The sequence below is a fragment of the Equus przewalskii genome, chromosome 18, assembly GCF_037783145.1.
Source record: "Equus przewalskii isolate Varuska chromosome 18, EquPr2, whole genome shotgun sequence".
Classification (NCBI taxonomy): domain Eukaryota; kingdom Metazoa; phylum Chordata; class Mammalia; order Perissodactyla; family Equidae; genus Equus; species Equus przewalskii.
In genome coordinates this window covers 61,637,706-61,661,051 of record NC_091848.1, presented here as the reverse complement: position 1 = coordinate 61,661,051, position 23,346 = coordinate 61,637,706, and the positions used below count along the sequence as shown (strand labels likewise).

Below are 23,346 nucleotides of genomic sequence, written 5' to 3'. Positions count from 1 at the left end.
CTAAATTTGAAAGTTTACGTTTTATTTCATCTAGGTTCAACTCAATAATGCTTTAAATTGGCATGGTGCTTAATAATTTTTAAAGTGTATTTTAATTATTTCATTTTATTCTCACATAAATCATGAAATAAACTACAGGACAGAATTATCACCCCCATTTTCCTGTTGAAGAAATTGAAGCTGAGAGAGGTTACAAGATGTACCCAAGGTCATAGAGCTAGGAAGTGGTGCTAATGGGACAGGAATTTAAATATATCCACCTTCCTAGAAGGTGTCTCTTCTGTGTATTCTCCACCAAATGCCCACAATGCACTTGGTTTATAGAAGAAATTATGTGATTATGGAGTGGACAAGTTTGATGTCTTAAATAAAACATGTACTACCCTTTATAAAATAAACCAATCCATCTAACAGAGTGTGCTTTCACAAGAGTCTACTACACCTTGTCAAAAAGTTACAAACATATCACAGATCCAAATTAAGAACTACATGGCTGTAGGATGAGACAAAAACGTGGTTAGAAGGGCTTTTACCAGCTGGATCAAAGTTGATCTGCCCAAAGCATCCACCCTGCTGGCCTGCAGGAAGGTCTAAAAAGCTCCATTACTGATCATACTAATACCCACGGCACCCAAGCACCTGAATGCTGTTTTTGCACTATCGCCTTTAATCCTCATCACAACTGTTCTAAATAGATAGTAATTTTCCCATTTCAATCATGAACAAACTAAAACACAGGGAAGTGGAATCAATTTTACCAAATTCACACAACTGAGAGCAGAGCCAAGCCTGCCTCCAAATCTGAGCCCTTTTTGCATTACCACACTGCCTCTAATTGTGTCTTTCCCTTCTTTGGATTAAGAACTTTCACAAGAAAGTCCTTGTTAAAACTCAAGTATGTTGCTTGAAAAGTGTTACATTCAGATTCAAAATTTCAGGCTATGACGTTTAGTTATAAAACATTCAAGATGAGAAGTATGACTGAATCTACTTGAATTTGTAACTTATCTGAGTCATCCCCTCAAAATAGTGACCACAGCAGGTTGAACAATTATTATGCCAATAACATAACTATTGTTCAAACAATAACTGGAATTCTCTTGAAAATGTCTTCACGGCCTTCACATGTTCCCTTCAATATTTTCTATGGAGGAAAATCTTTGTTTTTGTGCATAAATTTGATTGTCTTACCTCCAAAAAAGTAATTTATTGTTATTGGTCTTAATTTAAGCACCTGTAATAAGGACAGTGGGGTAGTGGGGTTAGCATCGCCTCTGCTCATAGGACAATTCCCCCACTGTCCAATTCAGTTCCGCCGTGGTCAAGGAGAGGTCCTTTCCTCAGGCCCCGTTCTGCACTTAGGTATCCAAGCTTGCTACCTTCTGTTCAGGGTGGGCATGACCACAGATCTGCAGGTCAGTCAGGTGAGGGTGAGGTTGCAGATGGAGGAGGTCCCAGCTTTATGGCAGCTCGTGCTCTGAATCTCTTCCATTCTGCTCTCCTGTCCTTTGCAAAGATGGTTCTCATCTCATAGATTCCTCCCTCCAAAAGCTCATTTCATTTTCAGTTCTGCTTTCTGCTCTCCTATTCCCTATGCCCTTCTTATCTGGCATCACAAGAATGAAAAACTGCCCCTAAAAGAATGTGTCTGAGAAGAGAACCTTTGGCTAGCATTTGGTTTGGCAGAGTGTTTGAATCTTTGTTTCTCCTTCAGTGTGGGATGGAGTTGGGGACAATGGCTTTCAATGTACAAACAGAACAACTAGATAATATTTTGAGATATAATTGTGCCTCATATGTCTCTACTGTTGAAATGGCATGTTTTCCATGAAAGCCTGAGAAAAAAGAATTGCATGCCATATAGGAAAACCTTTAGTTAATAATGATGGGAAACCATACAGCCAGAAATAACAAATTTTATTTAAAATAATCACATATTGGGAGTGACGTCAGCATCATGGTGGAGTGAGCTCTTCCTTTAGACTCTTCCCCCTAAGATAGAATGAAATGGACATTCATAAACCAACAGAGGACATTCATATAACACAATAGATGTCTGAGAGACCCACACAGCCATATGTGTGAAGGTGAGGGTGCTGCAACAGCCTCCCACCCTCGGGAGGCAATGGAAGGAGGTAAGGGGATCTTCTCTCCCTCCTGAGTGGCGGCAATCTAGGGCACGAGACCTCATGCAGCAGCCAGTGTGCAAATCTGGGGGGGGGGGGGGTGAAAGGGCAGCCCTCTGCAGGAACACCTTCACTCTCAGAGTTGCTTCCCACCCCGTGGGAATGCTCCACACCGAGGCAGCTAAGCAATAACAGAGGGATCCACACCAAGCCAAGCAGCCAAGGTGGGCAGATAGCAAGTGCAGAGCAGGAGCACCTAGGATCGCAAAAGCAAAAGAAAGCACCCCTTTCCTCCCTTCCACCTGGCACACCAGCTCAGCCAGCCAGAGCAGGGGACTCCCGCAAGAGTACCTGCAGGCCTATATGTGTAAACCAGTAGCAGCCAGTGGGCAAACGCACACAGGCACTGTCAGTACAGCTTCCAACAGACAGGCACATCTGCCAGGGGTCACACATGACTCAGAATACACAGATCCTGCTCCCCCCCACCATGGTGGTGGGTGGAGTATGCAACCAGATACTACCACCATGCGATGGCACAAGTCCACCCCATCAAACAGCAGGAAGAGGTATATCAACTCTCCAGACCAGAAGGAAAATGACAAGCATCCAGAAATCAATGCTGAAGTCACAGAAATTTACAATCTAAATGACAGAGAATTCAAAATAGTTATAAAAAGGAAATTCAATGAGCCATAAGAAAACTCAGAAAGACAGTTCAATGAAATCATGAATAGAATTAATGGACAGACGGAATTCTTCACAAAAGAGATTGAAACTATGGAAAAACAACAGAAATGTTGGAGATGAAAAACACAATGAATAAGACAAAGAAAAATCTGGAACCCTTTAATAGTAGAGCTGATATTATGGAGGACAGAATGAGCAATTCAGAGCACAGAAATATAGAAATGGTTCAGTTGGAGGGGGAAAGAGAACTCAAACTAAAAAGAAATGAAGAAATTCTCCCAGAAATATCTGACTCGATTAGGAAATGCAACATAAAGATTATAGGTATTCCAGAGGGAGAAAAGAGGGAGAGAGAGTAGAGAACTTGTTCAAGGAAATGATAGCTGAGAACTTCCCAAACCTGGGGAAAGAGGTGGAATTACATGTAAATGAAGCCAATAGAACTCCTAATTACATCAATGTAAAAAGACCTTCTCCAAGACATATATAAGTAACACTGGCAAAAGTCAATGACAAAGAAAAAATATTAAGGGCAGCAAGGCAGAAGAAAATAACCTACAAAGGAACTCCTATCAGGCTTTCAGTGGATTTCACAGCAGAAACTTTACAGGCTAGGAGAAGGAGAATGATATACTCAAAATTCTGAAAGAACAAAAATTTCAGCCAAGAATACTCCAACCAGTGAAAATACCCTTCAGCTATGATGGAGAAATAAAAGCTTTCCCAGACAAACAAAAGCTGGGTGAGTTCATTGCCACAAGACCCTCCCCTACAAGAAATGACCAAGAAGGCCCTCATACCGGGGGAAAAAAAAAGAGTTAACAAAGCCTAGAGTAAGGAGATAAACAGACAGACACAATCAGAAAATTATAGCTCTCTATCAGAAGAGGTTAGCAAACACTTAATTATAACATTAAAAATAAAGGTAAGGAAAACATCAAAAATAACTATAATCACTTAATTTCAATCACAAACTCACAACATAAAATAGAATAAGCTGTGACAACAAATAACTTAGACAGGGAAGAGGAAAGGGATGGAACCTGAGTAGACTAAGGAAATAAGAGGCTAACCAAAAATGGACTATCACATCTATAAGATCTTTTATACAAACCTCACAGTAACCACTAAACAAAAAATCAGAACAAAGACAAACATGATAAATACTGAGAAAACCATCATAGAGAACCACCAAACTGAATTGGCAGGTGGAAATACACAGGACAAGAAACAAGGGAAATACAGAACAACTGGAAAACAAGAGATAAAATGGCAGTATTAAGCCCTCATATATCAATAATCACTCTAAATGTAAATGGACTGAATTCTTCAATCAAAAGACAGAGTGGCTGGACAGATTAAAAAACAAAAACCAACAATATGCTGCCTCCAGGAAACACATCTCAGCTCTAAGGACAAACAGGCTCAGAGTGAAGGGATGGAAGATGATACTTAAGCTAATGGCAAACATAAGAAAGCAGGTTTTGCCATACTTACATCAGACAAAGTATACTTCAAGATACAAAAGACAATGAGAGACAAAGAGGAGAAGTATATAATGATGAAAAGGACACTCCACCAAGAGGACATAACACTTATGACTATATTTGCATCTAACAGGAGCACCAAAGTACATAAAGCAACTATTAGCAAAGCTAAAGGGAGAGATTAACAGCAACACAGTAACAGTAGGGGACCTCAACACCCCACTCACATCAATGGATAGATCATCCAGACAAAAAGTCAACAAGGAAATAGCAGAATTAAATGAAAAATGAGACCAGATGGACTTAATAGACATATATAGAACATTCCATCGAAAAACAGCAGAATACACATTTTTCTCAAGGCACATGGCACCTTCTCAAAGACAGACCATATTTTGGGAAACAAGGCAAGCCTCTAAATTTAAGAAGATTAAAATAATCTCAAGCAACTTTTACGACCATAATGATATGAAACTAGAAGTCAACTACAAGGAAAAAGATGGGAAAGTGACAAACACGTGGAGACTAAACAACATGCTACTGAACAACCAATGGATCAATGAAGAAATTAAAGGAGAAATAAAAAAAATCTGGAGACAAATGAAAATGAAAATACACCATAGCAACTCATATGGGATGCAGCAAAAGCGATCCTAAGAGGGAAATTCATAGCAAAACAGGCCCACCTTAGCAACAAGAAACATCTCAAATACATAATCTTAAACTACACTTAACAGAACTAGAAAAAGAAGAACAAACAAACCCAAAAGTCAGCAGAAGGAGGGAAATAATAAAAACTAAAGCAGAAATAAATGAAATAGAAATTAAAAAAAACAGTATAAAGGATCATTGAAACTAAGCTGGTTCTTTGAGAAGATCAACAAAATTGACGAACCCTTAGCCAGACTCACTAAGATAAAAGAAAGAAGGCTCAAATAAATAAAATTAGAAATGAATGAGGAGAAGTTACAAAGGATACCACAGAAATACAAAGGATTAAAAGAGCATACTATGAAAAACTATATGCCAACAAATTGGACAATCTAGAAGAAATGTATAAATTCTTAGATTCATACAACCTCCCAAAACATATCAAGAAGAAATACAGAATCTGAATAGACCAAACACAAGTAAACAGATTGAAACAGTAATAAAAAACCTGCCAAAAAATAAAAGTCCAAGACCAGATTGCTTCTCTGGAGATTCTTTTGTTTTTTCTTTTTGAGGAAGATTAGCCCTGAAATAACATCTGCTGCCAATCCTCCTCTTTTTTTTTTTGCTGAGGAAGGCTGGCCCTGAGCTAACATCCGTGCAAATCTTCTTCTACTTTTTTATATGTGAGACACCTACCACAGCATGGCTTGCCAAGCGGTTCCATGTCCACACCCGGGATCTGAACCGGCGAACCCCAGGTCACCGAAGCGGAACATGCGCACTTAACTGCTGCACTACCAAGCTGGCCCCTTCTCTGGAGATTTCTACCAAACATTCAAAGAAGATTTAACACCTATCATTCTCAAACTATTGCAAAAATTTAAGAAGACGGAACACTTCCTAACACATTCTATGAGGCCAACATCACCCTTACAAGGACAACACAAAGAAAGAAAATTACAGGCCAATGTCACCGATGAAGAAAGATGCAAAAATGCTCAACAAAATATTAGCAAACTGAATAGAGCAACACATTAAAAAGATCCTACACCATGATCAAGTGGGATTTATACCAAGGACACAGGGATGGTTCAACATCCACAAATCAATCAATGTGATACATCACACCACCAAAATGAGGAATAAAAAACACATGGTCATCTCAATAGATGCAGAGAAAGCATTTAACAAGATCCAACATCTATTTATAATAAAAACTCTCAATAAAATGGGTATAGAAAGAAGATACCTCAACATCATAAGGTCATATATGGCAAACCTGCAGCCAACATCATACTCAATGGGGAAAAACTGAAAGCCACGCCTCTGAGAACAGGAACAAGACAAGGGTGCCCATTCTCACCACTCTTATTCAACATAGTACTGGAGGTTTTGGTCAGAGCAATTATGGAAGAAAAAGGAATAAAAAGAATCCAAATAGGAAATGAAGAAGTGAAACTCTTGCTGTTTGCAGATGACATGATTTTACATACAGAAAACCCAAAAGAATCCATTGGAAAACTATGAGAAATAATCAACAACTACAGCAAAGTTGCAGGGTACAAAATCAACTTACAAAAATCAGTTGCATTTCTATACTCTAATAATGAACTAACAGAAAGAGAACTCAAGAATATAATCACATTTACAATCACAACAAAAAGAATAAAATATCTAGGAAATTTAACCAAGGAGGTGAAAGACCTATACAATGTAAACTATAAGACATTACTGAAAGAAACTGATGATGACATAAAGAAATAGAATGAAATTCCATGCATGTGTATTGGGAAGATAAACATAGTTAAAATGTCCATACCACCTAAAGCAATCTACAGATTCAATGCAATCCCAATAAGAATCCCAATAACATTCTTCATAGAAATAGAACAAAGAATCCTAAAACTCCTATGGAGCAACAAAAGACCTCGAATAGCTAAAGCAATCCTGAAAAGAAAGAACAAAACTGGAGGCATCACAATCTCTGACTCCAGAATATATTACAAAGCTATAGTGATCAAAACGGTATGGCAGTGGTACAAAAACAGGCACACAGATCAATGGAACAGAACTGAAAGCCAAGTAATAAAACCGCACATCTACGGACAGCTAATCTTCAGCAAAGGAGACAAGAACATACAAAGGAGAAAGGAAAGTCTCTTCAATAAATGGTGCTGGGAAAACTAGACAGGCACGTGCAAAAGAATGAAGGTAGACCATTATCTTTCGCCATACACAAAAATCAACTCAAAATGGATTAAAGACTTGAATGTAAGACCTGAAACCATAAAACTCCTAGAAGAAAATACATGCAGTACACTCTTTGACATCTGTCTTAGCAGGATCTTTTTGGATACCATGTCTACTTGGGCAAGGGAAACAAAAGACAAAATATACAAATGGGACTACATCAGACTGAAGAGCTTCTGCAAGGCAATGGAAACCATCAACAAAACAAAAAGACAACCCACCAACTGGAAGAAAATATTTGCAAATCACATACCTGACAAGGGGTTAATTTCCAAAATACATAAAGAACTCACACAACTCAATAACAAAAGAAGAAACAACTCTATCAAAAAATGGGCAGAGGATATGAATAGACATTTTTCCAAAGAAGATACACAGATGGCCAACAGGCACATGAAAAGATGTTCAACATCACTAATCATTAGGGAAATGCAAATCAAAACTACAATGAGATATCACCTTACACCTGTCAGAATGGTTATAATCACCAAGACATAAAACAACAAACGTTGGAGAGAACGTGGAGAAAAGGGAACCCTCATCCACTGCTGGTGGGGATGCAAACTGGTGCAGCTACTATGGAAAATAGTACGGAGATTTCTCAAAAAATTAAAAATAGAAATACTATATGACCCAGCTATCCCACTACTGAGTATTTATCCAAAGAACATAAATTCAACAATTCAGAGACTTATGCACCCCTCTGTTCACTTCAGCATTATTTACAATAGCCAAGACATGGAAGCAACCCAAGTGCCCATCGACTGATGATTGGATAAAGAAGATGTGGTATATTCACGTGCTCTGCTTCCGAGGCCCAGGGTTCGCAGGTTTGGATCCCCGGCGCAGACCTACACACCACCCATCAAGCCATGCTGCGGTGCCATCCCACATACAAAACAGAAGAAGACACACAGATGTTAGCTCACTGACAATCTTTCTTAAGCAAAAAGAGGAAGACCGGCAACAGATGTCAGCCCAGGGCCAACCATACACACACACACACACACACACACACACACACACACAAAATAAATAAATAAATAAATAAATAAATAAATAACAAAAGACGTGGTATGTTTATACACACACACACAATGGAAGACTACTCAGCCATAAAATAAGACAAAATCATCCCATTTACAACAACATGGATGAATCTTGAGGGTATTATGCTAAGCGAAATAAGCCAGACAAAGACAAACACAATTTTGATTTCACTCATATATGGAAGATAAACAAACACACAGACAAAGAGAACAGATTAGTGGTTACCAGAGGGGAAGAGGGTTGAGGGGTGGGCATAAGCAGTAAAGAGGCACGTATATATAGTGACTGAAAATAATAATGTACAACTGAAATTTCATAATTTTATAAACTATTATTACTTCAATTTAAAAAATTAAATTAAAATATAATCACATTAACAAACTGCAAAATCTATCATTTTTAAATAAAGATTTCTATCACAGAACATTTCTAATTGAGGAGGGATATTAAAAAATGTCAGGGCAAGGACTAAAAAACACCTAAACACAGACTTTTAATTAGGCATTCTTCAGCCTATATAATTATTTCTAACTTTCAGAAAAGCTTGTGTTAGCTTTCAGAAAGAAATGATATGTCTATATGTATGTTATTCTTCAATTTTCTTTAGGTTTTGCATTTTTTTTTAAAGGGAGTTATACTTGCTTTTCTCTAAATTTCACATTTTGTTTCATATTGAGGACTATGCTACTGGGCAACTGATTCTTCTCGTACTATAATGTTAAGGGTTAGAAAAACGTTAAAAAATATTCTCTAAAGATGAATTATACCCCTGTCTTTCAAGAGGAGTGAGCAAGAAACAGGATGATGAGAAATACTTTAAGAGAGTCAAAGATCATAAGAGACAGGCCTAGATAAGGATTTGAATCTGGTAGAGAAAAGGAGGAAACAATCTTTGACTTCTATGTTGCACATATAAAGGTGAGTTCTAAAACATTTGGATTAGAAGGGGTGAGGGCTGGCGTTTATCTAGAAATAGGAAGGCCACTGGTGGCATTTTAAAAATGTGACCATTGACCCCTATTCTGGAACAGATCAATGAATGAGTAGGGAAACAACACCTGAACTCTGCAGCCACAACAGAAGTGAAGTGGACCTCTCTTTACTCCAAAATTTAATTACACGTTTAATTTACAGCCCCTAGTCCAGAAAAAAAGAAAAGAATAAATCAAACCCTATGGCATTGTCTCCCCAAGATTAAAACCTTTGATTTTGCCATAGATAGAGAAAGTGGTACGTTTTAGTTATTCCTTCCAAAACAACAAATACTTCTACCCAAAAGACAGCAACAGGCAGCTTATTACCCAGAAAATCTCCCTTGACGATTTCTTTTGTTTGACTTGTTTGCTCTTGGTGAGTGATAAACTAAGATATTTGAAGGGACCCAGAGTTCAGACTTTGGCAAAGCATGAAGAGGAATTCTCTGCAGCCCTCTTTTCTTCTCTTGACCTCGCACTGCAAACCGGCCATACTCCCCGAGGGAGGCCACGGCGGGAGACACGCAGCCAGCTCTCCCTGCCTTTTTATCTCCTGCCACACTAGAAGACCAAAACACCATCTGACCTTACATCATGTACCAGAGGTTACAGCACAGGAAATGCTTTGTGTTTGTTCTGTTTGACCTATTTTGTCAGGATGGCATCAATTAATATTATTAGTTCACTGGCCTATGTGTGTACTTATGTTTGGAAAAGCAACAGGCAAACTGTTCCTGGATATTTTTTAAGGCAGTGATGAAAGAGTTGGCCTTACTCTGCAATATCCCGCTTCCTACAGTCTCCCCCAGATCTCTCCAGTCAGCAACTCTGAAGTGTTCTCAGAGGCTCAGAGAGACTCTAGATCTCAATGGCTTACCTGTAGACTCTTAGGATATTACCTATTTTTTTTTGGTGAGGAAGATTGGCCCTGACCTAACATCTGTTGCCAATCCTTCTCTGCTTGAAGAAGACTGGCCCTGAGCGGACATCTGTGCCCATCTTCCTCTATTTTGTATGTGGGACACTGCTACAGCATGGCTTGATGAGCTGTGTAGGTTCGCAGCAAGATCTGAACCTGCAGACCCTGGGCCACAGACGTGGAGTGTGCAAACTTAACCACTTGGCCACCGGGCTGGCACCATGGATATTACTTTTTTTATTTTTAAAGCACTGATGTGGAATTGAGATTATTTGGAATACTGGTATAGCATCAAGTAGGTGTTTATAACTCAATACCATTTCTGCAAGCCTCTCAGAATTCCCTGTTGACTTTCTAAAAGGCTATAAGACACAGTCTAAATAACAATGGTAAAAAATGATAACTTATCAAGGAAAGGAGAGAAAATGATGAGGATAAGGAGTCAGGGAAAAGAAGGAGAATAAGACAATAATGAGGAAAGGTACATTTAACATATAGAAACTCAGGCCCATTTAAAAAAAAAAAAAAGCAGCCAGAGACAAAGGAAAAGAACCTACCTTTCACCTTCCATAAACAGCAAAAAACATAAAATGAGCATTGCATTCTACTTGACAAGGTCCTGCAGACCCAGTGTTTGTGCCCCCCGCCCCCACAAAGTCACATCTTGAAGCAGTAATCCCTGTATGGCTGTCCTTGGAAACCAGCCTCTAAGGAAATCACTAAGATTAAATGAGGTCATAAAAGTGGGGCCCTGACCCCACAGAATTAGTGTCCTTACAAGAAGAGAACTAGGGAGTTCACGCTCTCTCTTCCTCCACACGCATGGGCACCAAGGAAAGGCCACATGAGGACCCAGTGAGAGAGGACGGTCTGTGACGGGGGAAGAGAGTCCTCGAGACTGCATTGGCCAGAACCTTGATCTCGCACATTCCAGCCTCCAGAACTGTGGGAAAATAAATTTCTCCTGTTGAAGCCACGTGGTCTGTGGTCTTTTGTTAGAGCAGTCTGAGCTGACTAACACACAAGGCAAGGAGGTTAGTGACTATTTCCAGCTGCTCTTTAAAGACATGGGAAGTGGTGTTTATGGCTGATGATGTCAGAGAGCATTTATCTCTTCCTCCTCCAAGACTGCATTAAAATGATACTAAGAGAGTTTTTCAAAAGAGTAACTTACAACACTAGAGAGAATGGAAAAGGTCATTGTTACATAAGTGATTTCAACAAATTCTCAAAGCTGGAAACTAATCAAAACCCATTGATGGATAAAACAAAGGAGAGGAAGCCTTGACCCATAACACACACAGAGATGTGACAGAAGTAAGAACTCTTTTTCCTTTTGGAAATAAGAAGCCCCAGAAAGACTCTACTACAGCATTATCAGCAGAGTGAGAGAAAGGCACCCAGAAGCACGGGGATTGATGTGAAAGTCCAGTGGCATCAGTTTCCCAGTACATCCCAAAGTACATGAAGTGGTACACTCAGAGTGGACCCAGTCAACATTATTTGTATACATGAATTGACTAATAAACATATACAGAGCTACCTGCTAACTCTCTCATTTAGAAGAAAGACTAGCAGGAAACCAGATCGATATGTACAACAGCAGCAGAAACCCACACAAGTCGCATAAAACCAACCCAGTACTGTTGCTTAAATATGAAGAGACAATAAAGAATCATCAGAAATATGGAGGAAAATAACTGCCAACAGCATGAAAAAGAAAACTGACATGAGAAACAAGGAGGTAATTCAGAGAATAGCAAAGTTATAGACCATGTTTTCAGGACTTTACTTTCTAACCCTAAAGCCACTTTTCAAGGTAATTTCTAAAATAATAACAGTTCTCACCACAAGGAATAATTTCAGTATCAGCTGTTACCATATTTTTTTCACCCTACTACATTAACAGCAAACTCAGTGTCATTATACTCAGTCCCCAATTGGTGTATTAGTAGGATAGTTAATTATGCACTCTCTCTATCCCATGTTTTGTGCAGATAGTTATAACAACTTCACACTTTGTGATGTATATAACTGAAGGTTAAACAGGCAATAAGTATTTGTGCTTCTTTTAGAGGAAGAAACATTAATCTTAACCTCAGAGGAAAAATGTTTGTTACAGAGAAAATGCTGACCAAACAGTCCACTAGCCTTCTTGGGTTTGGGTAGTCAAACTGGAGGCAGAAGTGAGTTTTGTCACTTCCCTGTTAAGACAGGTAAAAACAAGTACATCTCCTCCATTGCTCCCTTTTCTGGCAGGGACACTGAAGGCCACGTGTATGGGATGGTATAACTAAAGATGGAAGAGATTCACACAAACCACACAGGACCTTACGTGACTGAGAAATAAACTCCTATTTTGCTAGGTCACTAAGATTCGGTAATCTGGAGATTAATTAGAAGATTAAAGTGTTATTACTCCATAGCATACTTTATCCTAACTAATATGAGATTGTGAAAAGTTTAAACCAATGCCCATAATAGAAGTTATTCAATAATGCACTCATTTGCTCCTTCCTGAACTCTAAAAATCAGAGGGCTCTAATGAAAGCAAAAAACACACAGATAAGACAGAGTATTTCAGTTTATTCCTTGAACAAAATAACAAATAAAGCAAAAGAGAGGAGAAAAGAAGCCTTAAATATATTTAAAATATTAGAAAATAGCAATCTAAAAAATAACAATTTTCTAATTATCCTTTATTATAAATGGGAAAATAAATATCCTAGAAAGCTTTATCACATGCCAATCCATGATTCTAAAAACAGAGGAATAAAATCTTAAAAAGCATCCTAAAGTTTGAGGAGCCTTTGGACAGCTGCCTGGGATGGTTGGGGGACTATGATGAAGAGGAAGAGTCTTCCAAACAGGAGGGACCCCCGGAGAGGGAGGACAGAGAACGACCCTCTTTGAGGAGAGAGGCAGGGAGATCTCAGTTGGGCTAAAAGATCTGGAAACCTCCAGATCACGAGCCTTGTGCACCAGGTTCAGACGTCAGAAAGGGAAGGAAGAAACAAGCAGCAGCCACAGATGCCCCTGCTGACCTTCTAGAAGCAAACTGCCATGTTGTGGAGAGGGCCAGAGTGGGAACGGGGGGAGGCGTCAGGAGCCAAGGGCCCCAGTGCTAGAGGTGCCAGAAACTGAACTCTGCCAACAGTCAGTGCGCTTGGAAGAGGACTCCAAGCCTCAGGCGGATCTCACCTCCAGTGGCCCCCTCGTGAGACCCTGGGAGGTTCCTGGACTTGAGACCTACGAAACAATGAGATAATAAATTGTGTTGTTTTAAGACACTAAGTCTGTGGTAATGTGTTACACAGCCATAGAAAAGTAATACAAAAAGGCATATATCATTTTGAATCAAGCTGAATGTATTAATTTTCCTGACTTCATTCCACGTGCTAGCTGGGGCCACCAGCTTCACTTCTACGGTTGGCTTGGTTGGCTAATGCCATTCTCAACAAAACCTGGGCATACACTAAACAACACTGAAAGCCTGACACTCCTTGGCATGGTATAAAAGGAAGAATTCACAGAAACTAGGAGACAGACAAGCTGACTGGACTCTTTCATGTGGTTCCTACCTAGTCACCTCCTCACTCATCCATCCCACTCCTCACTGTGGAAGAAAAGAATGTATTTTCATGATTATCATAGAAGTAGATTATTGAGAAAATCAGTGGAATTTTAAAAAAGCATTTTACTGGTGATTCTCCCGAGATGGGAAACGCCGGTGGGAGGGGCTGTGGTGCAGGTGGGCTCCCAGATCTCAGTGCGATGGGGAGACGCTGGGGTGGCTGAGCTCAGGCAGCAGCCTGTACTCACGTGACTCAAAGGCAGGACGAGAGTAGTGATCGAATCTTGGAGAAATTATTAACAAGCAAAGATCTCCCTAGAATGAGATGGAAAGAACTCACAAAATTCTTCACTGAGTCATTGACTCAAAAATTCCCTGGGTTAGCAAATAGAGACTGTATTTCAGGCACAAAACAAACAGCACCTGTCCTTAATTACCAATCTTGAATCAGTTGATGGCTCCAGAACCTCTTGAATGAAGGAGAGAAGAGATGCCCTTGAATAACATCCTGTGTACTGTCAACTTTTCTCCTAGTTTTCTCCAAAGCAAGATAACTGCACTAAAGACATATTCCAAAACCCTTAGTGATTATTAGGTGTTGCCTTTTGGGGAAGCAAAACATCTAGGATCTCAGCTACACTGGTTAGAACTGAGGCTTATGGGGGTCAGTTGATAAGCAGAATTCTGTCCTAAAACTGCCTAACTATAGGCTCAATCAGACTCAGACTCCAAACTGTGGTTCTCTTCCTGGGCCTGAGAGCACTGAATTATTTTCAGCAGCATTTTGGTCGTGTTGGAATATTCCTGCCCAAGTGGGAGACAAGTTGTTATATACCTAGGTGTCCATCACTAAGATGGAAGAAGAACTTCTTTTGGTGTACCTTTTATTTTTGAGGCACATTCCATTTTTTAGGCATTCTACTCTGATCTATTTACCATATGAGTCTAAAAGCTGCAAAATGCAGATGGGAACCAGAATAACAGAATGCTCTCAGCTAGTTCAAAGTTCAATTCAAGTAGTATGCCATTTAGCCTAGCCAATGACTCATCAGATCCAGCTGTGCTCAGATTGTCCTTAGGATGGCAGGTCGCTCTTGAGAGACTGTAACAAGCGCCAAAAGAACTTAGTAGCGATTCCTATGATTGGGAGTAAGCCACATTTCCTTCAGCAAGTAATTTGTTTCTCCTTGAGAAACTGCTCCTGGTAACCCTTTCGACTTTAGTTGGGTCTGAAGATCTGACCACAGGACACCTGATGACCATGCAGTGTGAACATCTCATCAGGAATGGAGACTATCTTTTCCAACTAAGCAGGCTGTGCAGGTTCCTCCCTCTCTTGACTTCCCCTCCCTCAAGCTCCCTTATGGGCTCATGAGGAAAGGCCTATGACCAACCAACTGAAGGCGAAAATCTCTTTATGGATGCCTCTGTGTAATGTACCAACACGAGCCAGAGGTAGACCTGCTATAAAGCCATAGCCAGAAACGATCAAACAAACCACAGCCTGTCTCAAGAGTAATCCTGAGGAGCACTGGAAAACAAAACCCTCATGAGGGGCAGACATAAAGCAGTATTTCTGATTGTGCACTTTGCTTAGAATGAGAAATTATCTGAGATCAGGGTCTATTCTACTTTTTGGATAGCTGCAAATGGTGTGTCAGGTTGTTCAAGGACCTGTAACGAGCTAGATCTCCAGCCCAGAAACCAGGAAGCACGGGCAAGAGTTGGGCAGAGCTGAGAAGATCTGTGTTCCAGCACACACTCAGAAGGTAGTCCACACCAGGGGAGCTCTTAATTACAGGAGGCGAGGGAATGACCCAGTTAGTGATCGTCAGTGTGTTTCTTCTCAAGGCAATCTAGTGCAAAGGCCACAAGCCCCAAACTCTGCAAGTGTCAGACAGGAACCATAAACAAAGGAAGAGAATTTGGTGAGAGACAGTGTGGATACTAGGAACTGTGGCAAACTGGAAAGGGTATATTCCAGCTAAAAAAGGCAGCTCCGAATCAGCTCCAGCTGAATCTTAACATGTTGAAATGTGGGCCCACTGTTGCCAGACATGCCTTCATTTGTTTTTCAAGAGGAATCACAAAATCAAATTTTTATTTTATTATTTAATTAATTAATTTTTTGAGGAAGATTAGCCCTGAGCTAACATCTGCTGCCAATCCTCCTCTTTTTTGTTGCTGAGGAAGACTGGCCCTGAGCTAACATGCATGCCCATCTTCCTCTACTTTATATGTGGGATGCCTGCCACAGCATGGCTTGCCAAGCGGTGCCATGTCGGCACGGCACCCAGGATGTGAACCAGTGAACCTGGGGCTGCCAAAGCGGAACATGTGAACTTAACCACTGCGCCACTGGGCTGGCCCCAAAACCAAATTTTTAGATGAAATCTTCTGATTTTTAAAATGCCATGAGAGCCAAACACATAAGTCTGTGGGTATGTATGGCCCTCCGGCTTTTGTGTCACTCAGTCTAATGTTTGTTCAATATTCATTAAAAAAAAGCAGCCCTGGCCACAAGGTGGAGACCACATATTGACTCAACTACAGTCTTTCCATCACTAAGGTCCACCAGTCTCACTACTCAAAAAACACCAAATTTGTCAATGGAATTGCTATTCTTTTGCTCTTGGAAATTGGACATATTGCAAAATGCAATCGGATACCTGGTGGGTGATTGATTAGTTAGGGCTGTTTTACCACAGAGGAACAGCAATTTGTACTCAGAAGGGAGACATTTCTTCTATATCTGCACTTAAATTTTTATCAGCACCACTATGGGCAGACTTATTCAATGCTCTCTGCTAAGCCACACAACTTTACCTCTAAATAAGGATTTAACTCCTCTGTCAAGGAAATAAGTCATTGGGATGATTTATATGGTTTTCATCAGTTTCATTTATATTTTTTTCTTATCGTGTACCCTAATATGTGGAAGGAGCTAACCTTATGTAATGATGGACTGACCAATTATTGAGGGTTCAGTCACTGCCTTTTGGGACACAACACTATCTTCCAAAATGTGGTAAAATAAAAATGGGGTATGTTTTCTGTACCAGTAATCATTAATGTATGATGCTCAGGGGCCAGTCCATGGTGTAGCAGTTAAGTTCGTGCGCTCCACTTCGGTGGCCCGGGGTTCACTGGTTCAGATCCTAGCAGACCTACACACAGCTCATCAGTCCATGCTGTGGACTGATCCCATATAGACGAACCAGAAGGACTTGCAACTGGGACATACAACTATGGACTGGGACTTTGAGGAGGGAAAAAAAAAGAGGAAGATTGACAACAGATGTTAGTTCAGGGTCAATCAATCTTCCTCATAAAACAGCATTAAAAAATATATATATTATTTTTTGTGCCACTCAGTAGCCTTCCAATAAATAAATCCACTCAGTTAGCTAGCCTGCTTGCTCTTTCTTTTTCTTTCTTTCTTTCTTTTCTTTCTTTCTTTCTGCTTTAGTTAGCAAGCGTTTGTTACTGTTGCTTATACCTAAAGAATACTGATATGTGTATTATCAATATATATATACATATATATGCACCATATATATATATACACACACACATATATACATATATATGGTGCTCTTTTTCCTAAAACTAAAATACACAGGTCAGAAATGAATGTAGAAAGGAAAAAGTACTGGTCATGATATGATGCTTAGGGACTGCTATGGGTTGAATTGTGTCCTCTATAAAGACAGTGAAGTCCTAATCCCCCAGTACCTGTGAATATGACCTTGTTTGGAAATAGGGGCTTTGAAGATGATCAAGTTAAGACAAGGTCATGAGGGTGGGCTCTAATCCAATATGACTGATGTCCTTAACAAAAGAGGAAATCTGGAACAGAGATAGACATGCACAGAGGGAAGATGACATGAAAACACAGGGAGAATGCCTATGTAATCTATAAGCCAAGAAATTTCTGAGGCTACAAGAAGGTGGAGATGGGCATGGAACCAATCCTCCTTCACAGCCCTCAGAAGGAACCAATCCTGCTGACACCTTGATCTCAGATTTCCAGCCTTCAGAACTGTGAGACAATAAATTCTGTTGTTTAAGGCCCCAGTTTGTAGTACTTTGTTATGACAGCCATAATTCAATGACCTATTCTCAAATTTTTTTGCTTTTATTACAACTGAGTTCTGCTCATTTAGAAATTGGAAACCAGAGAGGAATACATTCACTAGGGACCTAATATATTTTCCACGAAATTAGAAGCTGAGACTGCTATGCAGCCATTTCAAGTTCTTTACTCCTGTTGAAAAAAAAAAAGAGTATTATACTGGAATGACAATAATCAAGCCAAAATAGTGTTGTTGTCACATGTAAATCAGTATTAGAAGGAGTGTTGCTCCTCCAGGATAACTATTGTACACAGTAGAAATGGTAAAAGAAGAGACAGATACAACCATCCACAGGTAGGAACCACAGGGGTCAGATCCTTCCTGAATAAGGGTGTAGCTCATCTCACTGAGCAGACAAAAAACAGACATGAAGAACTGCCGGAGAGCAAGAGAGAGACGCACCGGGTAGGGAAGGAGGGAGTCACAAGTATCAGCTCCAGCTTACCACCAGAGAGACCTGTACTCCCCTGCTTATCTTTTATCATCATCATCATCATTATAATTATTATTATTATTTTACTACTATTATTTTGGCATATAGGATGTGTTGGTACAGTACAATGTATCATTTCATCCATAAAGCATAGCACACTGACTTGGGATTGTGACAGAACTAGAGGACACATGGACATCAACTAATGATCGTACATTAGGAAACGGGAGCCTTGAGCCTCCTCTCTGAGTGTGGTGACTGGAATCTACTGAGGAGGGTCCTTTCTGCTACATTAGTTATATGCATTATGTTAGAGATATTTGCATTATATTTGCCATATTTTCAAACGGTGTTTATAGAGAAGGGCACATGTGTATGTGGACTTCTCTTGTCTATGCTTCCTTCTCAGCATCCACCCTTTGTGGAAGCTGTCCTTCTGGCACTCTACCTGAAGCTAGTGAGTTGGAGTCACAGGACTCCAGAGACAAACTCAGCCCAAAGGAATAGGCTCTCTCTTCTAGGACTCAACCAGGAGCAGAGAAGGCAGTTAGAACTGAGTCATCCGATGGCGGCTCCTAACTGAGCACGCGCGTTCCCACTACATAGACCACCTAAATGCCCGAGACTTCCTTAGGCCTGGTCACTCAGCATGCCACTCAGTAGCCTTCCAATAAATCAGTCCACTCAGTCAGCTAGCCTGCCTGCTCTTTCTTTCTGTTTTCCTTTTTCTTTCTTTGTTTCCTTTCTTTCTTTCTGCTTTAGTTAGCAAGAGTTTGTTACTGTGGCTTAAACCTAAAGAATACTGATACGTGTATTATCAAGCTTCTCATAATATTTTTTTCTCATGATACTTGGAAAGTTTAAGTATGTATATAGATCATTTAGCTACAAAGAAGGTAATGAACTTGGTGGACAGAAAAGGCCTATTATGAAAAGCATTACTGTGTTTCCTAGCATAGAAATAACGGTAAGAGAACACGGCATAGGGTTTTGTTGTTGTTGTTGTTGTCGTATACCAGAAATTGTCTCTAATTCTCCCAACACCAACCCCAGTTCTAACCTAACCTTGATAAAATCTCTCCATCAGTGCAACATTTTGGACTCTGAAATAAAGAGAATTTAAGAAAAGACAAAGAGAAACAGTGAAAGGAATAGTTAGAGAAGGAAAGAAGAGAGTAAAAAAAGAGAAGGAAAATATGATTCAGTAATGTTGAGGGCAGACTGCACCCACTCAGAAGTGGAAGTCTGAATACAGCCAAAGTAGCACAGCCAAAGTGGACATCTCTTCACCACAGCCCGTAGTGGGAAATGATATAAAATACGTGGAGAGTATATATTTTAAATCTCTCTCTTTATATATATATATACACACACATACATACATACATAATGTCTGGAAAGTCAGTTAACATCTCTTAATTTCTTTACTGTTAAAATGAAGAGGTTAAACGAGATGATTTCTAACTCTCTCAAAACTAAAAGTGTGATTTGTAAACGTTTTTTCTTTAAATAACAACTATATTTCTATGGACCAAACAATGAATAATAAATCAAATGTTGAGAGTTCTATCTCAAATTTAAAATGTAAAGGAGTAAAAACATTCCATCTGTATCCCAGTTTCCTCATCAGTAAACCAAGATGCTTTTTAATCCACTTAAACTATCATACTTTTTTAAATGAAAGCATTATAGGGCCAACTACTCTTTATGTGACATAGAATTAACTTATCTACTCTATCAGAGTCTATATATAGCAAGCATATTTCTCTCTATACATGGTTTGAATACCTGTATATAATACACACAAACACACATAATTTTTAACTCTGCCTAGATTCCTTGAAAATGTAACGATTTCTATAAAAAGAAAGGGCCTAGAAAATTCCTGGGATGACAAGAAGTAAGTGTGGCATGCCAATTTTGTCTCTTTCTCCTCTCCAACACACTGGTTACCAAGTGAATATGTGATTGTCCTAATGAACTATGCAGATAATGAGGTTGTGCCTGTAGCGCACATATAGGCTTGATGATAGTGGTTTGAATGTTGAAGTTCTGCTGTTTAATATATGATCTTTAATATATGATCAACAAATAATGTTTTAGCCTTTAAATTAGAATTTTAAAATATTGATATTCATACTGATCAGTAATTAATAAAAAATAGTAAATTCCTATTTAATTCTCCTGAAATTACCATCTTTGAAAAGTTTACATTGGAGCTTTAGGCAGCTTAGAAGTTATTTGTAATTCAGAGTTTATCTCCCCTATGCCATTTCCTGAGAATAAAACAAAGCACAAGTAAGCATTTTTAATCAATGAACATGCTTAAACTTTAGAAAACAAACGAATTAACTGACGAATAAAATGTACTAAATGCCTCGATATTCCTTATATATTTTTCAGAGAAAACTCAATATATCCTGCTTTGGATCCAGGCATGGGAAAATAAAGAACTGGAAATACAAAAATAGAGTACAAAGAATTCACTCCACGAACTCAGATTAGTGGCAGTCAGCGTCAAAAATCCTCAGGACAAAATAATCTGAGAAATACAATATTTAACAGTCCTTTTGATTTCAAGGTTAGAAAACGAGATCTACTATGCAAACCCGCAGTCATCCTAAAACAATCCGTTTGTCAATGGTGAGATAAGCAAAACAGACTCAAAGTCCAGAAGTGGCAAGAGAGAGGCGGGGGACAGCAGGGGGCTGGCTGGGACCGGCGCTCCTGCCAAGGGTGGGCTGCCGCTCCCTCCCTGCTCCGCGCTGGCACGCGCCCCTCCCTGCCCTCTGACCGCGAGCTCCAGGTGTCTGGGGCAAATGGGTGGGCGTCCTAATTCCTTCACTGGCACTCAGCGTCACCTAGGTTCTTGAACCTGTCCTGGAGGCAACACAGGATCCCAGAGCAGGGCAGGTACCGACCGTGCCCACCGTTAAGCCGCCCGGAGACCGCGCTGCTTCCATGACGGTCGGGACTTACGCAAACTTCGCAGGAGAGAAAATCCTGCCCCCAGGGCTCCCGGTCGAGTCGGCGCGGCTGGGCAAAGCAGAAGGGACGCTACTGACTACTCACAGTTTGCCTCGGAGACGGGAAGCGCGAGGGCGAGGCACGCCAGCAGCGCAGCGCAGCGCCCCCGCGGGACCCTCATGGCGAAGAGGCGGGGGCGGTCCAGGCGGGCGGCGGGGACCCGGGAGCGCGGCGGTGGCGGGGGCGCTCGGCGGGGACCCGGGCGGGGGCGCGCGGCGGGGACCCGGGCGGGCGGCGAGGGCGGGGGCGCGCGGCGGGCGGCGGAGCTGCAGGCTGCGGGCGTCGCTCTCTGCAGGCTGCGCACAGCGCACAGCGCACAGCCGGAGCCGGGGGCCAGCCGGGGCCAGCCGGAGCCGGGGGGCAGCCTGGGGACAGTGGGGCCCGGGGCGGAGGGCACCGCCCGCTCCCGCCCCCAGCCCGGGGGAGTGATAAGCGGGACGTCTCCAGGAAGCTTTTCGGAGCTGGGGGCGGGCTCAGGGAGAGTGTCGAGGCCTGGTAAACACTGTGGAGACAGCTTTCCTTCAAGATCCCAAACCCCAGCGCTGCGTCCGTCTCTCCGGAATGTGAAGTTTCCCAAGGGGAAGGGAGAAGGCCGTAAACACTTGCAGAGACCTGGGGGGCGGGGGGAGGGGGTCGGGCTGAGAGGCCAAGAGGACTTTGAGGACTCAGAGCGCAGGGCATCAGGCTTGGAAGGCTCGTGAGAGACTGACGTTGGGGATGAGGACGTTAACCAAAATCTAGCAGCGAGTGACCCAGGAAGGCTGCAGAGAACAGAGAGAATGGAGCAAATGGGGTAGTTTTGATCGTCCACGTTTTTATCTTGTCCTTGCATGTATGGTATAAAAAACTTTAGCAAATAATGTTTTGGGGAAAAAAGAGAATGTATTACATTTCATGTCCTTCAAACAGCTCGTTTTGTTGTTTGCATATTACCTCTACTTTTTGTGCTTAGACCTTCATATTCGAAATATGTTACTTAATGTTTAAGGCTGGTCGTGGGGTTAAACTGCCTGGATGTAAACAGCGACGCTCCGCCTCTTACTAGTTGTGTAACTTCTAGCGGATCGGTACCCTCTCTAAGCCCCAGTAGAATCATCTGAAAAGTGGGGATAGCAGTAATTATAGTGTTAATGTAAGAATCTAAAGAGATATGACACGTAAAGCAATTAGTGTGGTATATTGACCATCATCGCTTCTAGTAGTTCTGCCCAAAGGAATATAACAATTCATTTCCTGTGTGTGAGTGAAATTCCGTAGGCTGATCATCTTTCAAGAGTCTCTTTCAGCTCTAGCTTCCTATGGTTCTGTGACCCAGCTGGATGGAAGTTGATAGAGTCACTCTTTTGATAAGAACATTTGCAAAGGAATTGTTAAATATATCTATGACCCGTTCTGCTTTTAAATTCTCTTCCTTCTTGCTGTGTCTGACTCTGCCATGTCAGTCTACTCACTCTATTCCCAGCCCCAAGTGTAGAACTGTTAGGTGTGCTAGCAATCATAACATTAAACAAAATGAACTCTAAGTGATTATTAAATATTTAAATGCACTTAGGCCACAAGTCTTTCAACCAAAAGCTTGATTTGGGAGTCTCATCTTCTGAGGAAAAATTAAGAGTAGAATATCAACTTTGAGATCTCAAAATTTCATGAGGAGGGAAAACCTCCAAAATCATGAATCTACAATACTGGTAACAACTCACCTCCAATAGAGACATAAAAAAAGAATATGAAGACTATGAAGAAGGGAAAGTTAGAGAAACATGAGTTCCTAAAAGAAAAATCTTGCCCTTCCAAAGATTTCAGCTGAAAGTGAATATCTTTTTAATACCACAAATGTGCATCACAGTGCCAGCAATAGTTGTCAGTGCTGAAAAATTATGTATCCTACCTACATTGTAATGTCAAACTTTGAAAAATCAGGTACTGAAATCTTTAATATTAAAATTTAATAATACGTCTTTGGATAAAATTTTTGGATTTTTAATTTGTCTCAGAAGTTTATTGTGTGACGTTGATATCTGGCTTA

At 40.7% G+C, this 23,346-nt stretch overlaps 1 protein-coding gene and 1 long non-coding RNA gene across 2 annotated transcripts in view; both read right to left on the bottom strand.

Moving 5' to 3' along the window:
- Nucleotides 1-23,295, bottom strand: part of PROS1 (protein S) — a 67,353-nt gene extending 44,058 nt beyond the window's left edge. The window contains exon 1 of the mRNA XM_008538255.2: nt 21,366-23,295. Coding sequence (XP_008536477.2) covers nt 21,366-22,152 — 787 coding nt within the window. The 5' untranslated portion in view covers nt 22,153-23,295. The remainder of the gene's footprint in view (nt 1-21,365) is intronic.
- Nucleotides 1,901-10,839, bottom strand: LOC139077062 (uncharacterized). Its single transcript, XR_011529263.1, has 2 exons — nt 10,708-10,839; nt 1,901-1,992 (listed from the first exon to the last, which is right to left on the bottom strand). It is a non-coding gene; the product is annotated as an uncharacterized lncRNA (long non-coding RNA).
- Nucleotides 23,296-23,346: the final 51 nt, after the last annotated feature.